The sequence below is a fragment of the Cimex lectularius genome, unplaced genomic scaffold, assembly GCF_000648675.2.
Source record: "Cimex lectularius strain Harlan isolate CLEC.00 unplaced genomic scaffold, Clec_2.1 scaffold17, whole genome shotgun sequence".
NCBI lineage: Eukaryota > Metazoa > Arthropoda > Insecta > Hemiptera > Cimicidae > Cimex > Cimex lectularius.
Genome location: NW_019392640.1, coordinates 1,960,941 through 1,988,902, shown reverse-complemented (window position 1 = coordinate 1,988,902; position 27,962 = coordinate 1,960,941). Strand labels below are relative to the sequence as shown.

The window sequence follows — 27,962 nt, the reverse complement described above, 5'->3', positions numbered from 1 at the left end:
TACGTTCCCTACGTTGAATTAATTCCAAGCGTCGTTCTTGATGAGGATCGCCTCCATCTGAATCCTCCAAGTGTCGTAGTTGTCTTTCGACAATTGTTCTATCCGCGTGATGTTCGTAACACTCGTCTCGCATGTTTCTTTCCGATACGCGAACGATACACAAACGAACTGTTTCCGACACTATAATTCTGGGCCCATAACCTGTCAGCAGAATTATAGGGATTCAATAAACAAGAATAGTTCTCACTGAGTCGTGTTTATTACACAAAGAAAGGAGCATGATACAAAATGTGTGAACAAAGAAAAACCCGAATACAAAGACAGAGGTTTCGGCACGACCGAGTACTTGATTTTTTGAGTACGAGAAGGCGCCACTGTCCAAAAACAACAACTGTAGGCGACGGCGCGCTCTACATCGTCTTCTCCAACACTTTCATGTGACTTTCTATTTTAGATTTTAGTTTGAAAACTGCATTTTATATTGGTTTCTTTTTTATAGTATATAATACATTTTAGAGTATTATAATATTGAAGGCTAATAATTATATCGTAGATAATTTCTAGTTAAATAAAAAATAAAAATGAACAGTTAACAGTAACTGGTACGAACACGGTGTGTAACACATGACTGAATTCACATTAACAAAAATAGAACATAATATAGCATTTCATTTTAGAAATTCATGTTTTCGAGAATAATTCTGGAAGAAAATGGAAAGCTGACATAATAAAAATCCAATTTCTTTGCACACCATGCCACCCTTCGTTGTTTGAATGGGAAATGTTGAAGTAGTCCAGATAATGTCCGAGGGAAGTGAAAAGCAGGCACTTCTCACGACAGTTCTTTGTACCTCCGCTGCAACAGACGAAATCGGAGTAGAGAAAAATGCCGAAGACGAGGTCATCGCAGACGAGCGGGACGCCGTATTGACTGGGAGGGCAGACGTTGAATTCCGCGCCGACCGGGGAAGTGCAGATGATCGAGTTACGCTGTTCGCCGACTGAGCCGGTGCAGTTTACCGGTTGTACTTCGAAGAAGAGCACGTTCATCGCTCCGGAACCGCTGGCTCCGACGGCGTAGCACAACGAGTTAAGCACGAGGATCCGGGTCCAAAGGTCCTCCAACATCTCCCCCGTACTTATCTCCATCGGCTTGATGGTCGCGTCGATCACGAAACCCTCGGACAGTTCGACCAAAGCCACGTCGTTCTCGTTGGGTCCGTCACGGCCTTCGACGAATTTGGCGTGAATGACGACCTTTTTCACAAGACGCCACTGCTTCTGCTTCATCTTGTAGACCCAGCCGGCGTGGACCGACGACTTATCCGGACGGACGGACTTGATCGTCCACAAGTAAGCCGACGTGATGACCGCCTTGGCCGTCACCAGGACCCCCGATGCGTGAAACCGCTTCTCCCCTTCTACCCAAATGCAGACGAAGGACGGAAAGTCTTCCCAGCTGGCCAGATTGCCCTTGAAATGGTTTCCCGTGCCGTGCGAATCATCAGCAAGAATTGTAACCGATTTCGCAGCAAGAATCATTAAAACATAAATCACCATTTCTTCTTAGATAAACAAAAATTTTTATCTTTGTGTTATACACTTTTGAAATTTTCAGAAAAAACATTGTACACATTCCAAGCAGCTGTGGTTTTTATAATTTCGGACCGCTTTCTCTTTCCTAGCTCCCATTTTAATAAATATACCAAAATTAAACAGTATACTTTGTCCAGTACTCCAGACACACGTTCTTTTTTGGAAAATTGCAGTTTTGTTTATATCTAACAAACCAACCGTGTGCATGTCGGATTTCTGGAAGTGAATTTTGGAGTTGATCCCAGGGTGTTCCAGTTGAGAAAAAATGCGCAAAACCCCACCCAACTCATCATATGAACACAGAAACACAAAACAAAAATAATTTGTAACTGTACTTTTTAGGCTTCATTAATTAAAAACATATTTTTTTAACTTCATTTATTGTATCTACAGCTGTACGTGTAATATACAACCAGCAGATTGGATTTCAATTTTTGTTAGTGGCATTACGGGCAGAAAGCTACCCATTGACAACCACTCTGGATTAATAAAACCATTTAAGAGGTCTCATACATATTTTTTTCGAGACGTTTACGTGTAATTGTGGGGAATGGAGTAATCGTATTTCTGTGTAAGTGTGATTTTGTAATTTATTATGAAAACGGCTATGTTTTGATGGATGAAACAATTGTTGGCATGTGAAGGTCTCTGTGAAGTGTGTTACTGTTTAAGTAAAAAAGGGGCAGGAACAATTAATCTTAAAATTTCGGATTGAAAACTTTGTAATCTTTGAATATTGGACTATTTGGCCGATCCAGAAGCTTGGCACCCGTACATCCAAACAGGTTTGAGTAAGTATGTGTATGTCGAAATTTTTGAATTTAATAATTATTTGAAGGTTATGAGATGCGGTCTGGTTTGAAGTAGGTTTTAGCAAAACATTTTCTTTATCGTGCCAACGTTTCCATCTTTACTGAGATCATCTTCAGGGCTCAAAGTGTTTGTTTTCTGTGTAGATGTGTCATTCTTGTGCGTCGTTTTGAGAGTCCCAGTGAGATATTGACCACACGGTCTTCAACAGAGAGCAAAGTGGACCGGACTTGCTGTCACTCCTGGTATTCTCGCCAAAGACTTCAGCAGACCTGAACTGCTTACTTTAAAAAAAAATATAGCCTTATAAGCATATTTTTTATGCATATTAGCTAAGGAGATGATATATTAATGCGTATGCGTATTGTGAAAAAAAGGGCCAGAGGCGACGGTGGGAATCGAACCCACGACTGCGGGATCTATCGGGTTGTCCGGAAAATAATGCAGGATTTTAAGTTTTCATTAAAAAAAATCTATATAAAATATTCTGTTTACGTTTACAGGATTACTCATTTGTATGAATGTCAACACTTATTAATCCTCTTCCAAATGATATTGTTTGTTTACCTCTGTAGCATTCCGCTACTTGGAAATAATTCAGTCATCCTTATAATGTCAAAGCGAGAATTTCGTACGATTTTCTTTTACGAGTTTAAACTCGGCCGAAGCGGAGCCCAAACGGCTAGAAACATTAACCAAGTCTGGGGCGAGGGTTGTGTTAATGAGTGCACTGTGCAAAGGTGGTTTAAAAAATTTCGGGAGGGAGATTTCAGCCTTGAAGATGAAGAAGGTCGTGGAAGGCCTTCCTCTCTTAATGATGATGTTCTGCGATCAGTGGTGGAAGAAAACCCCAAAACAACTGTTCGAGAACTTGCAGAGCAACTCAAAGTCAGTAAAACGACCGTCGCTGACCACCTCAAGGCGATTGGAAAAGTGAAAAAACTCGAAAATTGGGTTCCACACTCATTAAACGATCGCCAAAAAAATCAGCGCTTTGATGTTTGTGCATCACTTCTTTGTCGAAACAAAAATGACCCATTTCTGGCCAGAATTGTTACATGTGACGAAAAGTGGATTCTCTACGATAACACTAGACGTTCTGGACAGTGGCTCGACAAAGGAGAAGCTCCAATACATTTTCCAAAGCCCCCAACTCATCAAAAAAAGGTAATGGTTACGGTATGGTGGGCTTCATTTGGTTTAATACACTACAGCTTCTTAAATCCTGGCGAAACCATCAATGCTGAATCATACTGTAACCAAATTAATACCATGCATCAGAAATTGGCAGTAATGAAGCCCTCTTTGGTCAATCGGAAAGGGCCCATTTTGTTGCATGACAACGCTCGACCACATGTGTCACGTGTAACGTCACAAAAATTATTGGAGCTTGGCTATGAAACTTTGCCTCACCCACCCTACTCTCCGGACCTCTCGCCTACTGACTACCATTTTTTTAGACACCTGGACCACTACTTACAACACATAATATTCAAAAATCAAACGGAACTGGAAAATGCATTTATTGACTTTATCAATTCTAAAAATTCTGAATTCTACTCAGACGGAATTAATAAGTTACCAACACGTTGGGAGAAATGTATTGAGAGTATGGGAAATTATTTTGATTAAAGAACATTGCTTTAAAGTAACTAGTTTCTTTTTTTTTGTTTAATACCAAAATCCTGCATTATTTTCCGGACAACCCAATACGAGCCGAGAGTCTGTCACATTAACCACAACTGCTTACTTAGAAACATAATATTTACTGCAGAAACCGAATAAAATGTTTTTTTGATGATGATGATTTAACGATTAATGATTTCATGATTTAATTTGATTTATAATTTTTATGTAAAGTGCGGTTGAGATGAAAAATGCCCAAAAGAGGTAACTTAAGAGGTTAAAAAAGTTCTAGGTCGAGAAGGTAAGTTGTCCTGGGACCGAAGTTCCGGTATCTTAAGTGGTTAAAGTCGGAAGAAGTGGGTTGTTCAAGTCCCACTCGTGACACTAATTTTTCATCTCAACCACACTTTACATAAAAATTATAGCATGTACATCTCGGCCTATCGTAAAAACGGATAACTTAATTCAACTTATGTCAGCGTCATCATGGAAGCTGGTTCGACCCACTACAGCGCTAATGTATATGATGAGCAGGCTAAAAACTACTGCTAACTAAACATTGACAAAAACGGCAATATAGAAACAATGAATAAACTAGTAAGCAAAACACACAGAACGAAACACTACAAAAACAGGCATTTCTTGGCATGTGGGATTTCTGTGTGCTCAATCAGTTTATTGAAAAGTTTTCAGTGAGCCATTTAGCTTCGTCGTATATCAATGTCATGTTTGTACTCTCATGGAGGAGGATAATTTTAGTGCGCTGGCTCGAAGAGGTTACTAGCCTCAGAAATGTATTTTGCACTGTAACTTCTTCCAATTTATCTGGAGGTGTAATTCAAAGCGGGGCAGGCATACGGGAGGACAGGCTTTACCACAACATTGTAAAGGAGGAGTTTACTATTGAAATTGAGTTCATAGTTGTGGGACAAAAGCGGCCAGACTCACTTCAGAATAAGCAGAGTCCGCTGAAATTGAAGTGTGTGGTTAAAATGACGATGTAAAACTGAAAATGATTAGGCCTTGGACTTTATCGTGGCAGGAATAAATGAAACATACGCAAAAACGGAAAGAACAACTAAGGCATTTACGGTTAACTGAGCAAAGTACAAATACAACACAAAGCCGATCTGCACTATGGAATTTACTTTGGCTTTATCCCACTTGAGATTTGGAACACAGGTGGCGAACCCTGTTGACGTTTCATCACCATGTTTCACACCGTTTCAATTGGCGGGGAGCAAACACACCTCTGAAGATGGCAAAATGGCAAGTCTGTCCAATCTGACAAACTTGTCCATCATCCACGGACTTCAGAAGAAATTTCAGTACTCCTATTACTTAAACTAATTCAGTTTCAGAATTAACGCATCCGCCAGATGGAATGGCATATAGTCAAACTTGCCAAAAAACTAAACTAATGCAACAACGAAATAAAAATATCGGGGAAGTCATACAGGTGTTTCTATTATCCAAGCCCAAAATGTTCTGCACCAGTCTCAAAATAATCGAAATTGTAAATTGATGTTATCATGCAGTCCCACCAATTCCGTATGCCGGTTCTATTTATCAAGTTCCCCAATGAACATAAAGTTAACAAATAACCGCTGGCGTCCTTTGAACAATAAACTATAAAAAATATCTTATAGAAGAGGCAAACTGAGGACTTTACCCTCCTTAGATTAAACTTTGTCATGAAATCGAACTAAATAATAGAGAAATCGTAAAAAAAGTGGATACTTAACCACTTTGAATCTAAGTCTATATAAAAATTATATAAATAATTCATAAAATCGAACAAATAGAGGAGATAAAACGTTGTGAGTACGGCAATAAAAAAACTACTGCGCGCTGACAGTAAACTAAGAAACGCGACGCTGGCGCACTTCTGCTAGAGTCAGTCGTCGTTCTCCAAGGGCCGTCAGAACAGCTCCAGACCCTGCACAGACATGACGGACAGAGAAGGAAACGTCTTAGAGATCTCCGGGCCACCGGCACCACAACTCGACGCCGACCTCTCCCTCGCCGAAGTCTTACTCTCGTCAATGAGGAAGTACCACGTCAAGTCCATAGCGGAGGTAAGCCCCGATCCATTACTTGAATTATACAGAAAATAATCAGAATTGATGCCTTATCCATGATATATTTTATATATAATTATTAATTATAATGATTATTTGGAGATCGTGAGATGCGGTGTGTCTACCGGTAGGGTTTAGAAAAACATTTTCTTTATCGTGCCAAAGTTTCGATCTTTATTGAAATCATCTTCAGAGCCTGGGATTGATAAACATTGTTTCAATTGTGCAAATACATGTAAGATGTGAGAAAATGAATTTAGACAATGCTCAAAATTACATGTGTCTGTAATTTATGCTGTGTTTATCTCTGTTGAACAGGTAAACTCAGGCACAGCTACGTTAATATCATTAATCAAATTAAATATCAATAACGTACATTGATCACATGTAATGTGTAACATCATCACATCACACAAAACATACAATATAACCTATAAAACAGTCATTACATTCCTCACATCAAACATTTCAACGTTGTCTTCTTCCCCAATTATCCCCGTCTATATAATACTGATAACAATCGTAAATAACCGTCGATCAAATTCAAATTTTGAAGTGAACTTCTACACATTTAGGACCAAACGATGAAATCGATTACTGTTTACCAGTAGACAAATGGCCGCACCAGGAAATGTTTCCTGGAATAAATGAAAACCTCGAAACGTCCCATCGTGATCAGATTTACACGGAAGGAAGCAAAATGAACGGCCAAGTCGGTTGCGCAGTTGTAATTTTCAAATATTCAATCAGAATTCACGAGGAAAAACATAAAATGGAATGTTGGTGCTCCAATAATCAAGCCGAACTTCTGGCTATTCTCGAAGCTTTAGCGTGCCTAGAGGGATACAATCCAAACTCTGATAAAAGAATGGCCACATGGGGGGATGGCTATCCCTGGTCCCGATTCAGGACTGTCAAAGCCACTCGTTTCTTGTTGAAGAAATCAGGCAATTGGCTTTCCACCTAGAAAATACCGACGGTTGGTCTATAAGCATCGAGTGGATAAAAGCACATTTTGGATTCACTGAAAACGAAGCAGCTGACACATTAGCCAAGAAGGCAGTCAACAGCAAGGATGAAATTAACTTTTACCGTGTGCCGATCATATTATACACCCCAAGACGAGACAAGACAGCAAAGATGATAAAAACAATGATCGGCCACAACAAAAGGGCTTCACATCACAAGGTTCTTCCCAATGATAACTGCCCGAGTAAACTCAACGTTTAAGGACCATTATAAGTCGACCCAAGTGACTGGACACGGGAAAAACCGACCATACCTCCATCGTTTCAAGATTATAGAGGGCACAAAATGTCATTGCAGTAATCCAGAGGAACAGACTTGGGATCACATACTGTTCTACTGTACTTTATTTGATAAGCGTAGATCAGAGTTTGAACGGTACGTGATGAATACGGGGGGCGCCTAGCCACCAACGTGGGATAGGCTTTCTTACGTTTACAGTGAGCACTTTCTAAAGTTCCTCGACTCTATAGAATTTAATTTACTGTGATATACCCGTGTGGCTAAGTTAAGATAAAATTAGAATAACATTATTAAACTCATTGCAATCTGCACACAAGCACCATATGTTTTATGATTATATACGTTAGATTTTGAAGGGGTGGAAAAGATAGCAGGGATAGAAAAACAGTTTTCTTTGAGGTAAAAGTAGCCGACAATCGGAAAGAATGGGTACGGTTCGGCCTGATCCTTTCAGGATTACAAAGTAATCTACCTAAACTGAACCATTGATTTATTTGCAATTTAATATTTTCTGATTATCTTAGTCAGGCACTTGAGTCAAGACATTCGCCATCTTGGAAGGTAAAGTGATTTCTCATTTTGCTTATATCCTTGAGGAACCGTTGAAAAACAATTTCTGATGTTTCCTATGGAAGCGATGGGGTGATGGATTTGTTTGGCCGTGTCCGATCATCCTGATCTACTCTGGTTGTATTTTTGTCAGAGTGTTTCGGAATTTTTTTTGTGTTGTATTTTGGAATGGGTTGAGTCATAGGGTCATCCTTACAACGCTTACATCTCTGTGCAATCTTAAGGTGAAATGGCAATGCGCCTGTCAATTTGTGTGTTTTCTTCTGGACGTCCGCAGGATGATGGACTGATAATCTTGGTATGTTTTGGTCTGTGACGTGTTTCTGCATAACGCCATCCTCAGCGAAGTTTATGAAATGAACAAGTAGTTCGGTCGTTTCTGATCATCCTGATATATCCTGGCTTCTTTGGTCCTTCATACATGTTTCGGCATTTTGTCATCTTCAGTGGTATGTTTTGAATGGAAGGAAACATTACCACACCCTGCTTACATCTATCAACGGAAAACATACATAATGGTCTGTTTATCCCGGATGTTTTAGTCTTTCAGAATATTTCAGCACTTTCAGTGGAGTATGTAAAAACCCTCACAATCCTTACAACCCTGAGCAATCTCTGAAATGGAGTAATGTCCGATTGAAAGCGGCGTGGGTCTGAGTGGTTATGAACTTGTACATAAATCCTTTTCCGATCATTTCGGTCACGCAGATCCACAATGAAGACGGTACGGTCAAAACTGAGATTTTCTTCTTGAGATCCCGTGGGTTATGAAAACTGTAACTTGGCCGTATCTAAACATTTCGGTCTATCTTCCTAGCTTTTTCGGTCTGTTAGACATATTTCTCCATTAGTGGCATCTCCTACGATTGGACAGATGTCCCCAAGCTTATATACCTCACTAACCACCGAAAAAAGCATCTTGTCTAAGCAGACTCAAATGATTATAAACGAACAAATTACTAATGATATCAATGAAGCTTTAGAATGTTGATATTTCATCTTGAGGAATTCGGTGCGATGAACATGTTTGTTTCCCATCATCCTGTCAGGCCATCCTCTCCGTTTCTGAGTGTCTCGCCATTTCGCCATCTTCAGTAGTTGTTTAAAATAAATGGAAGTTACCTCACCACCAACGAATTAATTGGCATAATAAACCGAAGCAACCTTTCCATTTGTAATATTTCTTCTTTATGAAGTTTGGTTGTTTAACCTGTAGTTTGTCCTGTGGTATGTACAAATTCGTAACATTGGTCTGTCAGAAAGATTTGTACAACGACACTAGACTGCGGTGTCTAGTTAAAGGCTGAAACGCGTCTCACAAGCCAACATGATCAATAACGATCTTGTTTGCAAATTGAAGATTCGAAACTGTATCCCTATGTTGTACACATGTACTGAAGCACAGCCGATAAATTTAGGTGTACGGTGATACCAGGTGATACAATTCATTGATGTTCACAGTTCATTGGAACTGATATTCCCGATGTGACAGTTTTCAATGTGATTATACATCTGACTATATGAATTTGTTCGCAGTTCGAGGTGGAAACGGGCCGTGAGCTCACATACGGCCACATGGTACGTGAGAGCCTCTCCGCAGTGCAAGGACTCAAATCTGAAGGTGTGACTGAAAACTCCGTAGTCTCCGTCATCAGCTTCAACAGCCAGGAGTGCCACGTCGTCATCCTTGCCTGCATCTTCATCGGGGCGACAGTCGCACCCATCGATCCGTCGTTGACGGCAGGTATGTTTTACAAATTTCGATTTAAGATATCAATCTAAAATTGAGCAGCCATGGGGTACAGTTATCGATTTGGAGCTAGCACGGCCATGAACGTACGACTTTAATCTTTTATTAAATGGGTTCAGTTTCAGTTTTTGTCCGAATAATTGGTCATTCATAGTCGTGTTGAAATATTTTAGTTTGAGACAAAAACGTTCCTAGTCTGATGATTGTGTCAGGTACTATCTCTTCAATCTAAGAAGATACCACCCAGAGAAAGACATTTGGTCTTTGCCGATGATTTTCTCTTCCAATACTCGCTGCTTTATCGTGTGAAAAAATGTGGAATGAATTAGGATTTTTGGGTGGACCAGCCAGAGCTAAATTACCAGAAATGATTAAACTACAGGTCCAACACCGCGTACTACGAGAGATATCTCAGTAATGGACGTAATTTGGTCGTTTTGGTTTTCCTATTCTCGCATTTTTGTCCTGTCGGAAAATGTGCGACTCTTCACGATTTTTGGAAGTCTCTAGCAGATTTAAATGATCAGAAAACAGGTCCAACACCCTACAGAATTCATGAAGAAATCTGGTCTTCTAATACTCGCTGGTTTATCCTGTGAAGCTAAATAGACAGTTTCATGACTTTTGGTGTCGTAAGGAAATAAATCTGAATGACTACNATCTGGTCCTTTGCAGTTTTTCATTTCGGTTGGAGATATTAGATCTCATTTGTATAGGCACTCCTTGAGATCTTGGCAAAGGGAGTTTAGCTCCACAAGTAATGCCAAGGTTTACAAATCAATTCAAACCTATATTCCTTCCTTCTCGTGGTTCCGTTCTATGAATTATCCCCGACAATCCCTTACTTCCATAATCCGTCTCCGACTAAACCACAATAGTCTACCTGTCCACCTTTATAAAATCAAAATCCTTAATTCCCCTTACTGCTCCTGCAACAACTTAGTAGTGGCCAATGCCAACCACGTCCTTCTTGAGTGCCCTCTTACCGCCTCAGGCAGAGAAGCATTTTACAGATCGCTGATTATGGCCGGCATACCTCTTCCCATCACAGTGTCCAATTTCCTATGTTACTCCCACAGATCTGATATAATTGAACCCTCAATTAAATACATTTACCGCAATAAAATCATAATATAACAGACATAAAAATAAGAGAACGCTTTTTCTTAAATAAAATTATCCATAATTACAATCATTGGCTAATATGATTAACGTAAGGCCATAAGTTAGCTTTCCTTAAAGGAAAGTTATATATAAAAAAAAAAAAGTCTTAAATGATCAGCAACGTCTAATCTATAGGTACATCGCAAATTCCAAGAAGATTTCCCAGATTAATGAAAGTAGCTGAATCGTTTTTGTTCATTTTGGTCTATCAACGAAAATATGTAACACTTCATTATTTGGATGTCATTAGCAGATTTAAACGACCAAAAATAACCTAAACTGGAGGTCCAACACACTACAGACCTCAAGAAGATACCATCCAGAAATAATGGTTCATCGTATCCGATGATTTCGGTCTTTCAATTCCCGCTGTTTTGTCCCGTCAAACTAACTTTTCACGATTTTTTAATGCCTTAAGCAAATCTAAATAACCAAAAATGACTAAACTACAAGTTGAACGATCAAAAGACCTCAAGAAGTAATAGAAACTTGATCGTTTCCGATTATTTTTATCTGCCTATCCTCCATGGATTTTAATTAGTCAAAATATGTGTTAAGTTCACGATTTTGGATAACTTAGACAGACTTCAACACCTACAGTCTTCAAGAAAATACTGCCAACATAATTTCCATCCATTCCCACTGCTTTGTCCTGTGCACTATACTGAACGTTTCATAATTTTTGGTTTCTTAGGTAGCCCTACATCAAACGTAAATGACCAATGATATTTCGGCAAGCCTTCAAATATAGTCATAATTAACGTGTACGAACCAATAAAATATATTGATCCAACTCGGATCAATTCAGATCAGCTCGTTCCCATCACTCCCTAGATCCCCTTCACACGAATTCCAAAAATATTCATTATGATAAATTGTGAAATCCGCGTTTGAACAAAGTTTGAACAGATCATAGTCATAAGACATAAAGAAAGCCAGCAGCTTCCAGCTAGAAAATCAGGTATTGTTTGTAAAGATGGCAGAAATTTCAGCCGAAATCAAGCACAGCAGTCGTCCTAAGGTAATAAACAAAACCCAGTGGTTTAAATGCACATAATTTATTCATGTTTATCGACCCTAAAGGCACACGGTTTATTCCGAATTCGTTGAATAGTCGATAGTTTCGATCTGAAAAGTTTAATAGAATCTAAGCTAATTTCATTACTAAAATTTTATTTAGGCTGATAAAACCCAGGGCAATAAGTTATTTTCTGTTTTATCTGAACGGAATCTAAATGCCGATAAAATTATATATTACCGGTGGATTGAGCGGGTCGATGGTTACTGACCGGAAGACAGACTAGTGAGCTTTAGAATTTTTTAATTATTTATTTATTGCAATAAACTCATCGTACTTTAATTAAAATGAAAGACCCAAATGTACTGTAATACAGAATAATATTTCATTAGTTATTTGGATAACATGCAAGAATATATTACTGATGTCCATTTGAATGTCCATTTCCGGGTTTCGTGACCGCAGCTTTGCCACGATTCGAAATGTTTTTCGATAGCAACGGGACGAGGGTAAACGGTTTACGCCATTGTCCGGTAATAACAGTCAAGTAATTTTATTGCTTCGCGAATAAATCAACATTTTGGACACTGTTTACGTTAAAATGTTGAGTAGTATGAGAGAACATTGATTTCATCCACCACGACGACTGATTTCCAATCGATACACTTAATTCTGTTACAGGCGAAAGATAATGGTGAATATTTTAAACAGGATTTCACCCACGATAAACCAGTAAAAGTTTTACATTTTGTAGTATATTCCTGATATCTGTAGAGTGTTGGGCTTGTCATTTCTGGTCACCCATTACACCCAAAATCGTGAAAAAACTTTCCATGTTTTTCACATGCCAAATCAGCGACGTTTACCATCAACCTACTTCCATCAATAACGTTTCTTGACGTTTGGGGAACGATAAACCTGTACCCAGGTTATTTCTGTTCACTGAGCCTAAAACACCTAAAATCTTCAAGGAACAAACATTTGGGAATGGGAAACGATCTAATTTCTATTATTGCGAGGTATCGTTTTGAAGTCTGTAGGATGTTGGACCTGTAGGTTGGTTAGTTATGATCATTTAAGTTTTCTAAGGAGGGTAAAGTAGACCGCTTCCTCGTAGTGCCCCTTAGTAAGCTTTAGCAGATTTAAGGGTACTTGGTAAGCATGTCATGTAAGCTAGTTCGGCTAATCGGTATGACGTGGCATAACACGAGCTACCAAGTCAAAGTGCAAAATACACTGTCGGAGGATTTTAGAGTGGGTGCGGGCCTGCGGCAGGAGACCTTCTATCATGGGTCATCTTCGATCTATGTTTGGAAAGAGCGGTGCGGGCTATTAGAACAAACCCAGGCGGCACTATTTATAATAGATTAACGCAACACAAGGCATGGACGACATATTAATTATAGCAAGAATAAAGGCGGTACTGGGAGGAGCACTGCAAGAAGCCAGCAACAACGCGGTCTGGAAATTAACGAGGGCAAAACTAAGTATATAAGAACCTCGAGAACCCGTGGATGTGGACAAGGACCAATTCAATTTGGAAATCATAGTTTCCTAGTAGACAGTAATTTTAAATATCTAGGGTCTTTAGTAACAAAGAATAATGATGTATGGGCAGAAATAAAGGCGAGAATAGCGGCAGGGAATAGATGCCTGTTTGCGGTACAAAAGGCTCTGCGGTTCAAGGACCTCGCAAGGCTAAGATTGTTACAAAGCGACTCTAAGCCCAATAGGCTAGCGAAACGGGTGTTGAGTAAAGAAAGTGAAAAGATTCTTGGGGTATGGGAAAGAAAAGTGCTAAGAAAAATATTCGGCCCGAAGTGTGTAAATGGCGAATGGAAAATACGCAAGAATATGTGGTGTTTGGTGACCGTTAGCCAATGATTATTTGGAGATCGTGAGGTGCGGTCTGGTGTGACGTAGGTTTAAGAAAAACGTTATCTTTATCATGCCAACGTTTCGGTCTTTATTGAGATCATCTTCAGGGCTCAAAGTGTTTGGGCACTCTCAACTTGAAACATAAGAATGACACATCTACATGGGAAACAAACACTTTGAGCCATGAAGTTGATCTCAATAAAGATCGAAACGTTAACATGATAAAGAAAATGTTTTTCTAAAACCTACGTAATTCCAGACCGCACCTTACGATTTTCAAATAATCGTACGCAAGAATGATCAATTAAAGCAATTATTTGGCGAGCCGGATGTAGTAGCCCAAATAAATAAGGGAAGATTGAGACCTCAAGATAGGCTTCCAAGGAAATTCCTCTATGGGAAGCCAGGAGACTCAAGAATACGAGGACGCTCTCGGTTTAGGTGGTTGGACGATGTGGAGTTGGATCTACGGCGGACGGGTGTAAGAAGATGGCGCCCCAAGGTCGAAGACCGAAACGAATGGGGAGAACTTATAGAGAAAGTCCAGGTCCTGCTCTAAGGCCTGTCACACCGATTAGTAACTAAGTTTTCTAAAATTCACAAAGGACAAAATAGCTAGGATAGGCAGACCAAATCGACGAAAACGATCGAGCTACTTTCATTACTGTAGATAGCCATCTTGAAATATGCGGGGTAATGAACCTGTAGGTTAGTTATTTACTGATCATCCAGGGCTGCCTATGAATTCCAAATTATGAAATGTTACATATTTTTTGTAAGACAAAAAAGCGAGTGTATGCTCACCGAAATTTCAGAAATGATCAAAACTGTATTACTGTGAGCTGTATGTTTGAGGACTGAGGGAATTGGTCATGTAGCTTGGTCGTTTTTCAGCATTTCAGGTCTACCTAAAATTGTGAACTAGCCCATAAATTTACATAGAACAAAACGAGGATAGGCAGACCAGAATCATCGAAGACTATCGAGTGTCTTCCTGTATTGTGGGACAAGTAGGGATAAGTGAAGTTAGGAACTTTCTGATCAGTTAGATGGGGTCAAAGGCACCCCAAAATCGGGACGCGTTCAGTATATTTTGACAGATCAAAACAAAGTAGATAGGCAGGCCAAAATCAGCGGAAACTACAAAACTTCTAATATGGTAAGATATATTCTTGCGGTTGATGGTTCTTCCCTAACCATCCCTGTAGCTTAACCCTTTTCTGATCATCCTAGTTCTCTTCGATGTTTTCAGTGAGTCATGCGTTTTTTCCCAAACGATTCGACAACATACATTGTTTCAACCTGATTTATGGCAAAATTATTCTGAATGGGGATGAAACTCGGCAGTCTGCACATTTTAGTAGTTTTTTTTTTCTCTTTTCCAACAAGTTGAGTTAATGAAAGCTTTTATTTATGCCCAATTTTCGTAAAGCTAGGGCAACTACAAGTTTTATCAATCATTATCTAAAAACCCACAGTTGGCGTTAGGGGTTTATTCGTTTGTATTTATTTCGTTTTATTTCCCCATGTGTATAAATTACACAGTACGTCAACGTCCATATGTTTTATAAACGTATGAATAAAAAATTTAATCAAAAAGGGCCAGACTAAAATAGCATCGTCGGGTTAAACTTCCGGTGAATGGACAATAAATCCCATTTGTAATAATAATAATAATAATAATCCCATTGGGGTAATAATATAAGTTCGTGACATTTTCATCATTCATTTCGTTCAGTTATTAAAAATTAAACGGAACATTTCGTGCCGCGAGATGTTCTTCAAATAGGGTTTTTTCGCTAATTATTTTTTAAAGCGTTGAACAATTATTAACCTATCGATCTGTGGTTTCCTATAAATCCTCTGATGAATCAAGTCGGTTACGGAAAAAAATAAATCCGCGCATATCCGCTGGATTAGGGCGATCCACTAACGTATTGATCTGTTTAGACCAATTCTCTGATAAGACGGCCCCCAGGGAAATTTTAAAGCTTTTCCCATCGAGAAATTCTTAGAACCTTTATTATTTATTCGATCCGTAAATAACTGAACATAGGATGACATTCAACCTTATTGACTATCTTGTGGTGCACAAATATTGATGTGATGAAAACGGAACAATCCCATTTTACGTTTATGGCGGTGCTGCGTCTGCTGAAGATGTGAAAGCCAAAATTAAAAACGTTCGGTTTCAAACTCCAGGAGACTGGTACGGCAATCGGTCCTGCTGGACGTCTTTGTAAAAATCGTTTTCCTAGTGAGGTTACAGAAAAAGAATTGGCAGATTTTTAGAGAAAGAGCACAAGGATCGTACCTGAATCACTACGTATTCTTAGGGGTAGATTGAGAAAGGTAGTCTCTCTCAAGATGAAAGTACCCAGCCTAAAAATAATCGACAAAATGTATCTACAACCGTTTCGAACGAAAGCTGAATCCTGCCGATCCTGTATGTGACTGCAATGGTTTCCCAAATAAGATAAAGGCAAATAAGAAAACCGTACCACACTGGTAAATCTGAAACTCCTCTCCTTCTTGCGGATCTGCATCTGCATAGACCCTCAAAAAATATAAAAGGTAATCTGCGGTCTCCCCTTCTTCATGGCAGTGCTTCTTCGGTCTGTACTCCTATCCTACCAAGAATAGACGGATATTGAAAAAGGTTCTGCCATTGCAAAAGCAAAAACCTCTGGTAAAGCTGAAACTTTGCGTCTCTACCAAGAAAATACAGTTATCGTAAAAAGTTCTATGATTGCATGTAAACTCCCGGTAAAGCTGAAATTTTGCGTCTCTGTCAAGAAAAGGCAGATGTAAGAGGTTCTGTAAAGCTAAAACTTTGCGTTTCCACCAATAAAAAGGAATCATCCAAACAGGTTCTGTCACTGCAAAGCTAGAAAACGCTCGTAAAACTGAAACTGCATCTCAGTCAAGAAAAAGCAGATGTAGGAAAAGATACTGAGATTGCAGAGCTAGAAGCCCCTAGTAGAACTGAAACTGCGTTTCTACCAAGAAAACGCATAGTTATCGGTAAAGCTATAAAACAAGGCATCGGATCTGTGACCACAAAGCTATAAAGCACTCGTGAATGTACACTTGCTTTGTTAGCAGCAGCCTCGCCAGGGCTCATTTACGCTCCTCCATGAATACTCGGAAAACTTTCTGTGACTGCATAAATTGAAAATACTGGTGCTGTGAACTGACACGAACTACTAGAACAGACACACTCAGAACCGTCCCCTGTGTGCCTAGTGATAAACCTAAATCGCAAAACGGCCTAAAAAAGCCTCGCGTTGAATAATTAATGTCATCTATCTTCGTCTTGACGGATGCATCGATTTTGTTCGTCCAACCGCCGGGAAAGAGTTTTTAAATAATTTAGGACGGCCGGAACAATAATAGAACCGGCTGTTATCGACCGCCTTCAAAGAATTACACGATGTCGATGAGGTGGCTTTTTTACAAGAATACTTTAATTAATGAATTTTTAAAATGTTTAAATTATGAGATTTTCCCGCATTAATCCGATGAAAGTATGTATTAGCGTCTATCAGCCGAAGTAGTCTGTCGAATTCCTAGTTTTAGCACCAATATGACGAATTTTGTAACCAATCTACCAAAATTTCTAGCATCACGTTAATGTCTCACAAATCTCTACTATCAATCAGCCAAAATTTTACCATCAGCCACCCGAATTTGTGTATCAATCTGATACTTATAGCTCACTCTGCTAAAGTTTTGGCAACAGTTTGGCGAATTTCTAGTCTCTATCAGCCAAAATTTTAGCATCAGCTTCCTTAATTTTTGTACCAATCTGCTACTTATAGCTCACTCTGCTAATGATTTAGCACCAGTTTGGCTAATTCCTAGTATCAACATGCCATATTTATAATTTATTTATCAATCAGTCCAAATTTTAGCATCAGCTGTCGAATTTTTTGGTCAACAGTTAAATTGTTAACACCACACTGTTAAAGTTGTAACACATATCTGCCCAATGTATAATTTATAGTATCAAACTGCCAAAAATGTATCATCAGCAGGTGAATGTTTAGCGTCAACCTGTCTTATTTTATAACAACAATAAACTGTACATATTTTAGCTAGATTGATTAGATATGGCATAATCCAGACAGATGGAGTCAACTCGCATTTGTTGGGAGTGCACTGTCTTTAAATATTTTTGAACATATTTATTCTTCTTCTTGTAGTGGATGATATTTTAAAATATCCACAATAGAAAATTATTTTTTTTAAAATGTGTTTCAAAATATTATGTTATTGTATTATCTTGCATGCATCCAATTCTTTCCTATCCATCTATCCACTAACAATTGTTATTTATGTAATATTTACTTGCATAAACACTGTGATCATTATTGCTTTTATATTGATCTTTCAGAAATGTACAACATACTAGTTATTTCTGCTTTATTTATTTTTAAAATCATGTAAGTGCCTGTTTTCTTTGTCACAAGGTAATGTTAAAATGTGCCTGTATATCTTTGCATGAAATTTATGCAGTCATGAAGCAAATGAAGGAACTTAATTTTTTTTTTTGTGTACATTTTCGCAGAAGAAATGGTGTCTCTCATGGAACTTGTGTCACCTACCGTCGTATTCACAGAGGGCGGCAAGACTTTGCGCAAAGTTGAAAACGCGCTCATGCTCATATCAGCTGCACCGCTGCTTGTTGTCTCATCAGGGAGAAGACACAGCTACCTGACATTCCAGGTACGTTGTTACAAAATAGCTGGGAATAAAGGTTGTTACAAAACTAAAATATTAATTTCAGGCCCTCCTACAACCGACTGACCCGGAGTTTAGACCGTCTATATCCAACCCAGAGGACCACGTTGCCTTTGTACTATTCACTTCTGGCACCTCGGGCCTCCCAAAGGGCGTCATGCTGACAGATGTGTACCTCCTTCAGAACATGCCTCATTTGTACGTATCCTATGTTTGTTTGGAACATAAGCTCTCTTATATCACAATGAACATAAATTCAGACACTTCCATCAATATAATAATTGACCGGTTAGACCTACGAACTCCTATGATCTTTAAACTAATCATCAAATCATTTGAAAAGCCTGCATTTAATGAATGTTCGTTCCAAGAAAGCTTGTGCTGTTGAAGGTATTTATTGACTGACAATAGCTGGTTTTGTATTAAAAAAGTAAAAACTTACAGTTCGAGGAAAATTGACATGCAGCCGACTGCTTTGCTGACATCGCCCGTCTTTTGGCTGAGCGGGGCTATGATACTTCTGGGGTCTTTGATCGGAGGACTTAAGCTTGTCTTTCTACGAGGCCCTTCAAAGGAAGCGGTACTCCTCAGCTCTATACAGAACTACAAGGCCAACATATGGTTCTCCCCGCCAACGACGCTCAATGCACTGCTGAACTTCCCGGGAAAAGACGCGTATGACTTAAGCAGCTTAGTCGTTCTAAGTGTTGGCGGAGCGATCCTCAGTGCAGACAGTGCTCTTCGCATTCAAAAGGAGTTGTTCAGGAATAAGATCTCCATCCTACAAGGATATGGTAATTAGCTATTTCAATTTTCCTTTTGTGACTATGAACTTATTTTTGAAAAATTATAATTAATTAAGGTTTTTAGTTGAGATAAAAAAGTCAATGGCACGAGCGGGATTTGAACCCACGATCTTCGGCTTGATACGCCGCTGCTCTACCACTTGAGCTATCGTGACCTCGATCCACTCAGACACAACTTCCCATCTCAACCGCACCTTTTGAATTTTGAGATGGGAAATTGGTGTCCGAATGGATCGAGGTCACGATAGCTCAAGTGGTAGAGCAGCAGCGTATCAAGCCAAAGATCGTGGATTCGAATCCCACTCGTGCCATTGACTTTTTATCTCAACTAAAAGCCTTGATTAATTATAATATATTAGTTGGTCAAGCGGACCATGAAATTAGTTAATTTAATTTTTGAAAAATCTTTATAAAGTCAATTGTTCCTAAAAAATATATTAGTTAATGAGATTTGATTATAATACAGTGGGGGTAAAAATGATGTACACATTGTGGTGGCCATTGCACCCACACTTCAAGCCTAGTATGACAAAAATAGGGATCCATGATTAGATAATTTAAAGCTACAGAAAAGTGCGGTTGACTTGCAAGTCATACAGTCTGGAAAAGATCTAAGGAGAACATAAAAGGGTCATATTCAAAATAGTCAATGAATGCATCCAAAATCTTCAAAATGTGGGTAAACATAACGACCTAACAATATCCAGGGCATAAAGGAATTCCCAGGAGTGAACAAGTAGACCACCCAGCTGGAAGGGGATAAGCAAAACGTAGATTCCTTCATCACAAATACCAAAATGACAAGTGGACAGGCTCCAAGGGTACGAGATACAGTAATTAAAGAACCCCCACCCAAAACTAGCAAAGCACAGTCAAACAGTGCAAAACTGAAGGGAAGATAGAATTAGACACCAGCCACTGGTAACTAAGAAAACAGCATGAGTATATTGAATGATGACACCATTTTTAGATGGTTAAGGAGAAACTGCCACCCATTCATCTTTGAATCTCTCAATGGAAACATGACCTAGGTACCAAGAAGACCCAAGAAAAAGAATTGCAACAATGTCAGTGAAAGATCTAATACTTCTTAAAAGAAGAATCGAATCAATTAACTACCGACTACCTCACTAATGAACTAGTAATACTGCAATGACCCAAGAGATGCAGTGCTTGCACCTCCTAGTGTCCTCACTACAAGTCATTGAAACATTGTGGTCATGTTTCTATATTGCAGAGCATACCATGGGGTTGGGAATTTACTTCCAGAATCATGCTTATGTTTATGTTAGGCTTTTTTTAATAATCCCTCCTCCTTCCCTGTCATACCTAAGGGAGACCCTATACTGGCTGACCTGCTATTCTCTAAACTTAGTTCAAAAGGGCACATGGGATTTGTTGTTTTGGGGCTAAACTTCCCTCCAATTTCCTAGCTGATTGCTGAGGAATTAGGAGTGAAAATGAACTTAAAAATGAGCTTTGAATTTTAATAAACTAAATGGGTACTCCCCTGTTGTTTCTCTCTCACAACAGCAGAGGTGGTTTTGTCAAGAATTAAATTAATTAATTAAATAGGAGCTAAACTATTTAACATAATAGGTATATTATGTTCATATATTGCATACTCAAAATTTTATTTCTGACAAATTTTAAGTAAATATTAAACTAAATGGGAGAAATAACCCAATTTCCCTATTGTATTAGCAATCTAAATACTTATCAGTTTTCCTTCCTTTCTCCTTTCTTTCTTCTTTTTCCTTTATTCTTTTGTTTTATCTTTTTATTAACAAAATTCAAGATCGGTTAGAACAGCAGAATTGTAAAAAAAACCTGTGTACTTTGTTTGATCTAAAAGTAAAAAAAAAAAATACCACATCAACCAGTAGTTTTTATTACACTATAATAACTGTTTTAAAAACTAATTAACAATAAATGTTCAGTTATTTTTAAAATCATTCCTTCAGCATAGTTTAAAAATTAATACAGTGCAAATATTTTTTTAAATGCCGCACTGTAACTTTATTGGTGTTATTGTCAAACGTTTGTTTCAAAGGTTAAATCAAAACTTTTTTTAAAGATCATTTAATCTTTATTTTGTAGGAATGACTGAAATGGGAGTCATTGCGACTGGCCTCCCGGGGCTTAATAAGCCTGGATCATGCGGAGTGCTCAAACCAGGAATTAAATGCAGGGTCAGCGTGCTTGTTTTATTTATTTACTTTTTATTTATTTAATGATTACTAATGTTTCTCCATTAAGACTTGCTTTAAATCAATACAATGTTCTTGTAAAACAAGATTAAACTGAAACAGATTGAGGATTTGGAAACCGGTGATTCACTCGGGCCAGGGCAGGAAGGCGAGATCTGCCTTAAATCACCGTTCATGATGAAAGGGTACATCAACAATCCCGAAGCTACAGCAGCCACTTTTGACGATAATGGATGGTTTCATACAGGAGACATCGGCTACTATGACGAGGACGGGTTTTTATTTGTTATTGACAGGCTGAAGGACCTGTTCTTTTACAAATCTTATCAGGTTCTTTTTACTTCTTTCTTTTAAATTGTCTTAATTGAAAGTTTATCAATATTTTTATTTCAAAGAAATTATCTTAAAGCAAATGTAATAAAAAATGGGTCTCATTGCTTGTTTCGGGTGGTAGTCTGACAGGAGGTCAGGACTAAAGCATGGGTGAGGTAGAACATTCCATTCATTTTGGAAAAATTTTGCTTTGTATAAATATAGGTGGGTATAGTCTTGATTCAAAAAATAACATTCTTCCTTTTCATCAAAGTCCCAGAATCTTGTATCTTGTTTTCTCTAAAATATTTTCATAAATTAAAAATTACAACTACATAAACTCGTTAGATTGCTCCAGCTGAGATAGAAAACGTCCTGCGAACACATCCTGCTGTCAAAGATGTAGCTGTATTCGGCATACCACACCCGATCGATGGTGATCATGCGACTGCCTTCGTCGTAGCAAACAAGGCCATCTCGGAAACCCAGCTGCTCGAGTTTGTAGCAGGTAATGGAAAAAGGTTTTTTTCTGTCTTTTTAATTTAACGGTATTGAAAACAAATATTCTCCCAGAGAGGGTATCAGAGAAGAAACAAATCCGTGGAGGGATCAGGTTCGTCGAATTCATCCCAAAAACGTCGACGGGAAAGCCGAAAAGGAAGGCACTCAGGGCACAACTTTTAGCAGAGTTGCAGGGGACGAATTTTGTGTAAGAACAGCAACTCTTTAAATAATTCAAATATATAATTAAACAAAATGAAATCACTAACAAATTAGAAACTAACAGTTTGAAATAAAGTCGATTAACAACATTTTACTTTCAAGTTTGATCACCAAAATCAGCAATGACCTCTAATTCTTCTGGTAAAAAAAAATCCTCTGGTTTTAACTCTTAATTAGTTGTTTAATTATAGACAGGGTAGATAAGTTTAAATTAAAATCAGTGCGAAAATTAATATCTGCCAGATATTTGTCTGTCTATTCTTACTGTATGCTTGTTCACATGTTTTACTTAAGACACTGAAGATGTCTGAGGTCCATCTGATTGACATACAGTGAGAATGGTCAGATTATTCAACCAAAATCGGGAAAAAAGAAACTTCTTAATAATAGTAAGGCTTAAAACACTTCAACCGTTGGTAGGATTATCTGGGAGAGTTTTTGTGAAACTTCTTGAAGCTTTTTTTGGCTACTTCAAGAACATATTGGATGTTGAAGTCATTTTGAATGGTAAGATTGGATACATAGAAAGGAGCACTGACAATGATTCGAAGGATTTTGAATTTTAAGGGTTGAATAAATTAGAGGTTGGAACCCCAATGTTCGAATAATGAGTTGTTTTGAAAGATGTCCTCATTTTTGTATATTTGTTGTCATTTTTCAAGCTTGAACTACTGCTCAAGGGATGTGACATGGGTATGGAGGTCTCCGGTTGACTCCTTAAAAGAGCAAAGTATTGCAGTATCATCTGTATAGATGGTAAGAATAGTGTAAAAAAGGTAATGTCTGTGGTGTATAGTGTGTAGAAGATTGGTCCTAAGAAACTTCCTTAGGGTACCCCTTCTTCTGTGTAATAGCTGGCTGATAGAGAGGAGCCATTGATGGCTTGAAAATATGTGTCGGTTAAGTAGGATTTTAGGATCAGGTGGTGCTATACCCGATTGAAGGATTGCTTCACATTTAGGAATACGCTGGAGCAGAACTTCGCTAAAGAGCAGTAGTGGTTAAGTTTACAATGACTAGTGAAATGGTAATGTCTGAACCCAAACTGGTCAGTAATGTACTTAAGCAGTTTTTCTAAGATTTTGTGCATTAACGTCAATAGCCTAATTGGATGGTAGGATGACAAAAAGTTTTGAGGTTTTAGTTTGGAATCCTCCTGATTAGAGAATTTATCAGTGGGATGGGAAGTATGTGGTTCTTAGGACAGAATTGTAAATTTAGGTAAAGAGAAATGCTTCTCTTTTTTGGTAGGCTTTAAAGTATTTATGATTAGGTTGAAACCAGTTTATTTTTTTACTTGTGACATGGGATACTTGTTTGTACTTGTTGAAGTAGAGATGTTAGGTCATGTTCTTGTAGTTGTAATGAAGATCATTGAGGACACAATGGTGAGTTGAAATGCTGGATAAACAGGAGGCAGTAAAGTAAGTTTGTTCTTCGTCAGACAGATTAAGAGCATCGTCAGGATCTTTATAAAAAGGAACAGATTTAAAGAATAGGTTAGTGCTTTAACAAGCATGTTTTGAGGTTTCCTCTTGGGGTCACCAAAGGGATGAACCTGTAGTTTGGTCGTTTTGATTTTGGTCTCACAGACTGAATATAACAGTAAGAATAGGCCAGACGAAAATGATCAGAAATTACCAAACTATAGATAGATATGTGTAAAGTTTATTTTTAAATTCTAAGTTGTTCAAATTTGTAGATCCTTAATTTATATTAATTACAATTAATCCCAGTCTATTATTAAACTTATCAACACTTGTTTATACCTAAAACAGAGCTCGCAATAAGAAATAAGTATAATTATTTAGTTGTTAGCTTTAGATTACAAATGCATTTGCTTTTCTAACATTCCACTTAAAAAATATTAACTAACAAACTCATTCAACAACTGACAATTTTCAAAAAAAAAAAAAAAAAGAAGCCAAATTGTTAAAACAAAATTTAATTTCTTGCTTTATACCTAAATTATTAATATTTATGGACTTCATCCAGTGTAAATTGCCAAAAATTTGACATTTTTTGTCTTATATCAAGCACTCTGCACACGACTTTATTCCAATTTACACAACATAATTTTTACATACACAGGAAACGACCTTGGATGTCGGTGACACGGGCAAAGAAGAAAGCACCAAACAAACTACAACTCCTCCGTAGTCAATCCACATCGTGTTCATAAGACACAAAACCCGAGTATCGCCAAATGATTTACATAATGACCTGTTGAACACACTTGGCTGACACAATAGCGAGAACAGCAAGCCATGGCATACAACACTTAAAACTAGACGGCGAAGGATGGTGGACTTTCTTCCTCGCCACAATAAAAAATATTTTAAAAGAAGGCGCATATACGAAGAGATATGTCCAACTTTTCCATTCGTACCGAAACATGAAGAATGAGATTTACATTGATTTAGGGCGAAATATTTACGGCAAAACTTAATATATTAAGTACTTAAATGTAAAAATTGTTTTATACGATACTTATTTTTGTTACAGAGATTCCAACAATCCTACAGTTTAGCTACACGGTGAATTATTTTTGTAGACACTTTAATGATGTTAATGTTCACTGAATTAGAAAATAAATAATTTATTTATATCACAAAATTTTGTGACTTATATGCACTGAGTCACTCAATCTGTCAGTAGTGACCATAAAATTAGAATTAAAATTTTTTTTAATGCTTTTAAGTGCCTTGGCCTAAGAGTACAATTCCATTTTTCTTTATCAAAAGACACTGATAATGGAGACAGTATATTTTCAACTAATTGTTTTACCCATTTTAAACAGTTTCAAATTACTATTTTTCAAAACCATCTTTGTTATGTAACAAAAGAACAATTAAGTTGACAAAAATTCAATTTGATTAGAAATATATTTTTTAATGGTCTATAATTCACTTTATATTAGAGAATAATTGTAGAGAGGATATTAAATATAAAATTTTATTGAAAATACTAATTCAAAGAATAAAAAACTAGTGTTAAACTGTTAATTACTTTGACCAACAAGATCAGATTGAAAATAATTCACAGATTAATTTCATAAAAGGCCAGGATTTTTGCTAGTTTCATTAACCATCAAACCTTTAAAACTTAATTTCCAAAACCAGAGAGAAAACTTAACTGCCTGCTTAATAACAAAAAAACAAGTTTTCCCTCAATGAAATTAATATAATAATAAATTTGGATAATTTTTTTTTTACATTAACTGTGGATGTTGCTTTTCCCCTACCAGATCCTGACCTAGTTTATTTTACTCTTTGAAATATAAAAATTTTGTTTCTATTTTTTTAAATCAATATTATCTATTAAGTTGCTTGATGACAAAACTGTTTGTTTTTGCTCAAATAATTAATAGTTACCATTAAAAAATTAGATAATAGTTTGTACCTAAGCAATAGATTTTAACCAATTTTGAGATTGTAATTAAGACAATAAAACAGTATTGCAAAACAAAGTTTTTTAATTACTTTTCCTGTCAAGCCGTCATGGTCTGTGAATGATTTGCTTAATACAAAATAGTAAATGAAACATTTCTGACAGGCGAGGAGATGTAGGTAACCAGGCCTTAAAAAGTAAATAAAAATAAGTAAAGTAATTCCTAAGATTACTTCCTGCGGTCTGCGGGGTTGTAAAACTGTAACATGGTTACTGCCGATCATTTTAGTATATTCTTGATGGGCGTGCCTATTAGAAGCTTTCCTTCATCTAAGAAGACTAAAGGACACTTCACAATAGTACTGACTCACTTAAGATGTCGAAACGCATCTGATAGACTTTACGAAATTTAATAACAAATTATTTGCATTAAAGATGCGAGCTCGACGTCATCTATTAAAACAATGCTAAAAATTCAAAGCGAAATATGTCCTAATAAATTCGATTAAGTCCATTAAAAGCAATAAAACTAGAAAAGATGTTAGAAATGTATGTTTGGGCAAAGCTTTGGATGAAAAAGGCCGATTAAAAAACATGATCAGGGTTATAAGGAGGGTGAGGCATTGACAATCTGATCTATCCAAGAAAATGAATTTAAGAAATTCCAGTACATGCTAACCAGGGATGTGGTATTTGTTACATAAAATGTAATATGTGCTGAAAAAGCGTCAGACAAACCAACCCAGTGACGATAGACCAGGATAATCATTAAGGATTAAATTAAAATATATTCTATCATACCGGAAGGCTTAAAGTTCAAATACCTATCGGCTGTCGTGAAAGATGGGTCAGAAACACTTAATACTTTTTATATATTATTACCGATTAAGAAATCCATCGATTCTGCTGGGATTCGAACCCAGAACCGTTAGCGTGGCAAATACGAGGCACTGTCCACTGTAAAAGGCTGTACCTTCCACTGTGCTGATAGACCGTTCTCATCCTGGGTATGCAGATGTCTGATACCTAAGAAAAAATTGAACTATTATTCAATAAAAACTGAGTAAAATGTTTGTTTATGTACGTACCACAAATGCGAAGAAAATGTTCTGGGGTTAGTATATGGGTTTAGCAAAACTTATGCTAAAGATTTTCTAACATTAACACTTAAATAAAAGCATAAATTTATCCACATCAGAGATTACCTAATAATTATTAAGATCAGGCGTGTTAATAAAATTGACATAAGAGAAAACTGTCACAGTATCAACGAAGGTAAAATTATTCAACCAAGGTTCTGAACGCATTTAATTCAATTTGAATACCACAAAAATAAATGACTTCTGTTATAATTGTAATATTTTTATTGTGAAGTTTCCTCTTGGAGTCTGCATGACAATGATTAGTTTGGTCGTTTCCAATCGTCCTAGTTTGTTCTGTAGAATTTCGGCATTCACTCTTCTTCGGCAAATTCAGAATAAATGGAAGTTCTCCCTGCTTATGTCTGGCTATCTGACAGACCAAAACAGTTGAAAAAGACTAATACCTATATCCTGTCAAGAAGTATTTAAGAGAAAATTTCAATAGTTATTACATTAGTCAATATAGAAAAGAAACTAATTAGGAAACTGGAAGAATTCAAACGAGACGTTGCAATTTTATTTCTTTTATGTTACAATGTCTTTCTAAATTTTAATAAAATATAACATCCTCTTAAAAAGGCTATTCATTTTTTTAATTTTTTTGAAAAACAAAATTTATATCCTATAAGTACCCGAATTTTCTAGTTAACACAGTGCACATAATGATGTGGTCAAAAACATTAAAAAATAAAATAAAAAATTAATAAACAAGGCATCTATAAATAAGAGTGAACATAGAAAACAAGAACAAATTTGAGAAATGCATCTGTGTGCCTGGAAAGTATGATTATTATCAATAATTGAGCAACCTAATCGTCCTGGTGTGCTTCAATAAGTAGACAACGTACGAAAGAAAAATTCTTAAATAAAGAGT

The 27,962-nt window shown here is 37.3% G+C and overlaps 1 protein-coding gene across 5 annotated transcripts; it reads left to right on the top strand.

Moving 5' to 3' along the window:
• The first annotated feature begins 2,142 nt into the window (after positions 1–2,142).
• On the top strand, positions 2,143–26,135 carry LOC106672281 (4-coumarate--CoA ligase 1-like). Of its 5 annotated transcripts, none has more exons than XM_024228765.1 (10): positions 2,143–2,167; positions 9,489–9,696; positions 18,333–18,490; positions 18,552–18,703; positions 18,950–19,299; positions 21,412–21,503; positions 21,624–21,851; positions 22,182–22,341; positions 22,407–22,542; positions 24,648–26,129. In XM_024228765.1, the coding sequence occupies exons 2-10, from the start codon at positions 9,528–9,530 to the stop codon at positions 24,736–24,738; spliced, it is 1,536 nt and encodes a 511-aa protein (XP_024084533.1). In that variant the 5' UTR covers positions 2,143–2,167; positions 9,489–9,527; the 3' UTR covers positions 24,739–26,129. The 5 variants fall into 5 exon arrangements, with proteins under 5 accessions (XP_024084533.1, XP_024084531.1, XP_024084527.1 ...); XM_024228763.1 differs by lacking the exon at positions 2,143–2,167 and adding an exon at positions 2,348–2,387; XM_024228759.1 differs by lacking the exon at positions 2,143–2,167 and adding an exon at positions 4,256–6,110 and having other exon boundaries at positions 25,062–26,123.
• Positions 26,136–27,962: the final 1,827 nt, after the last annotated feature.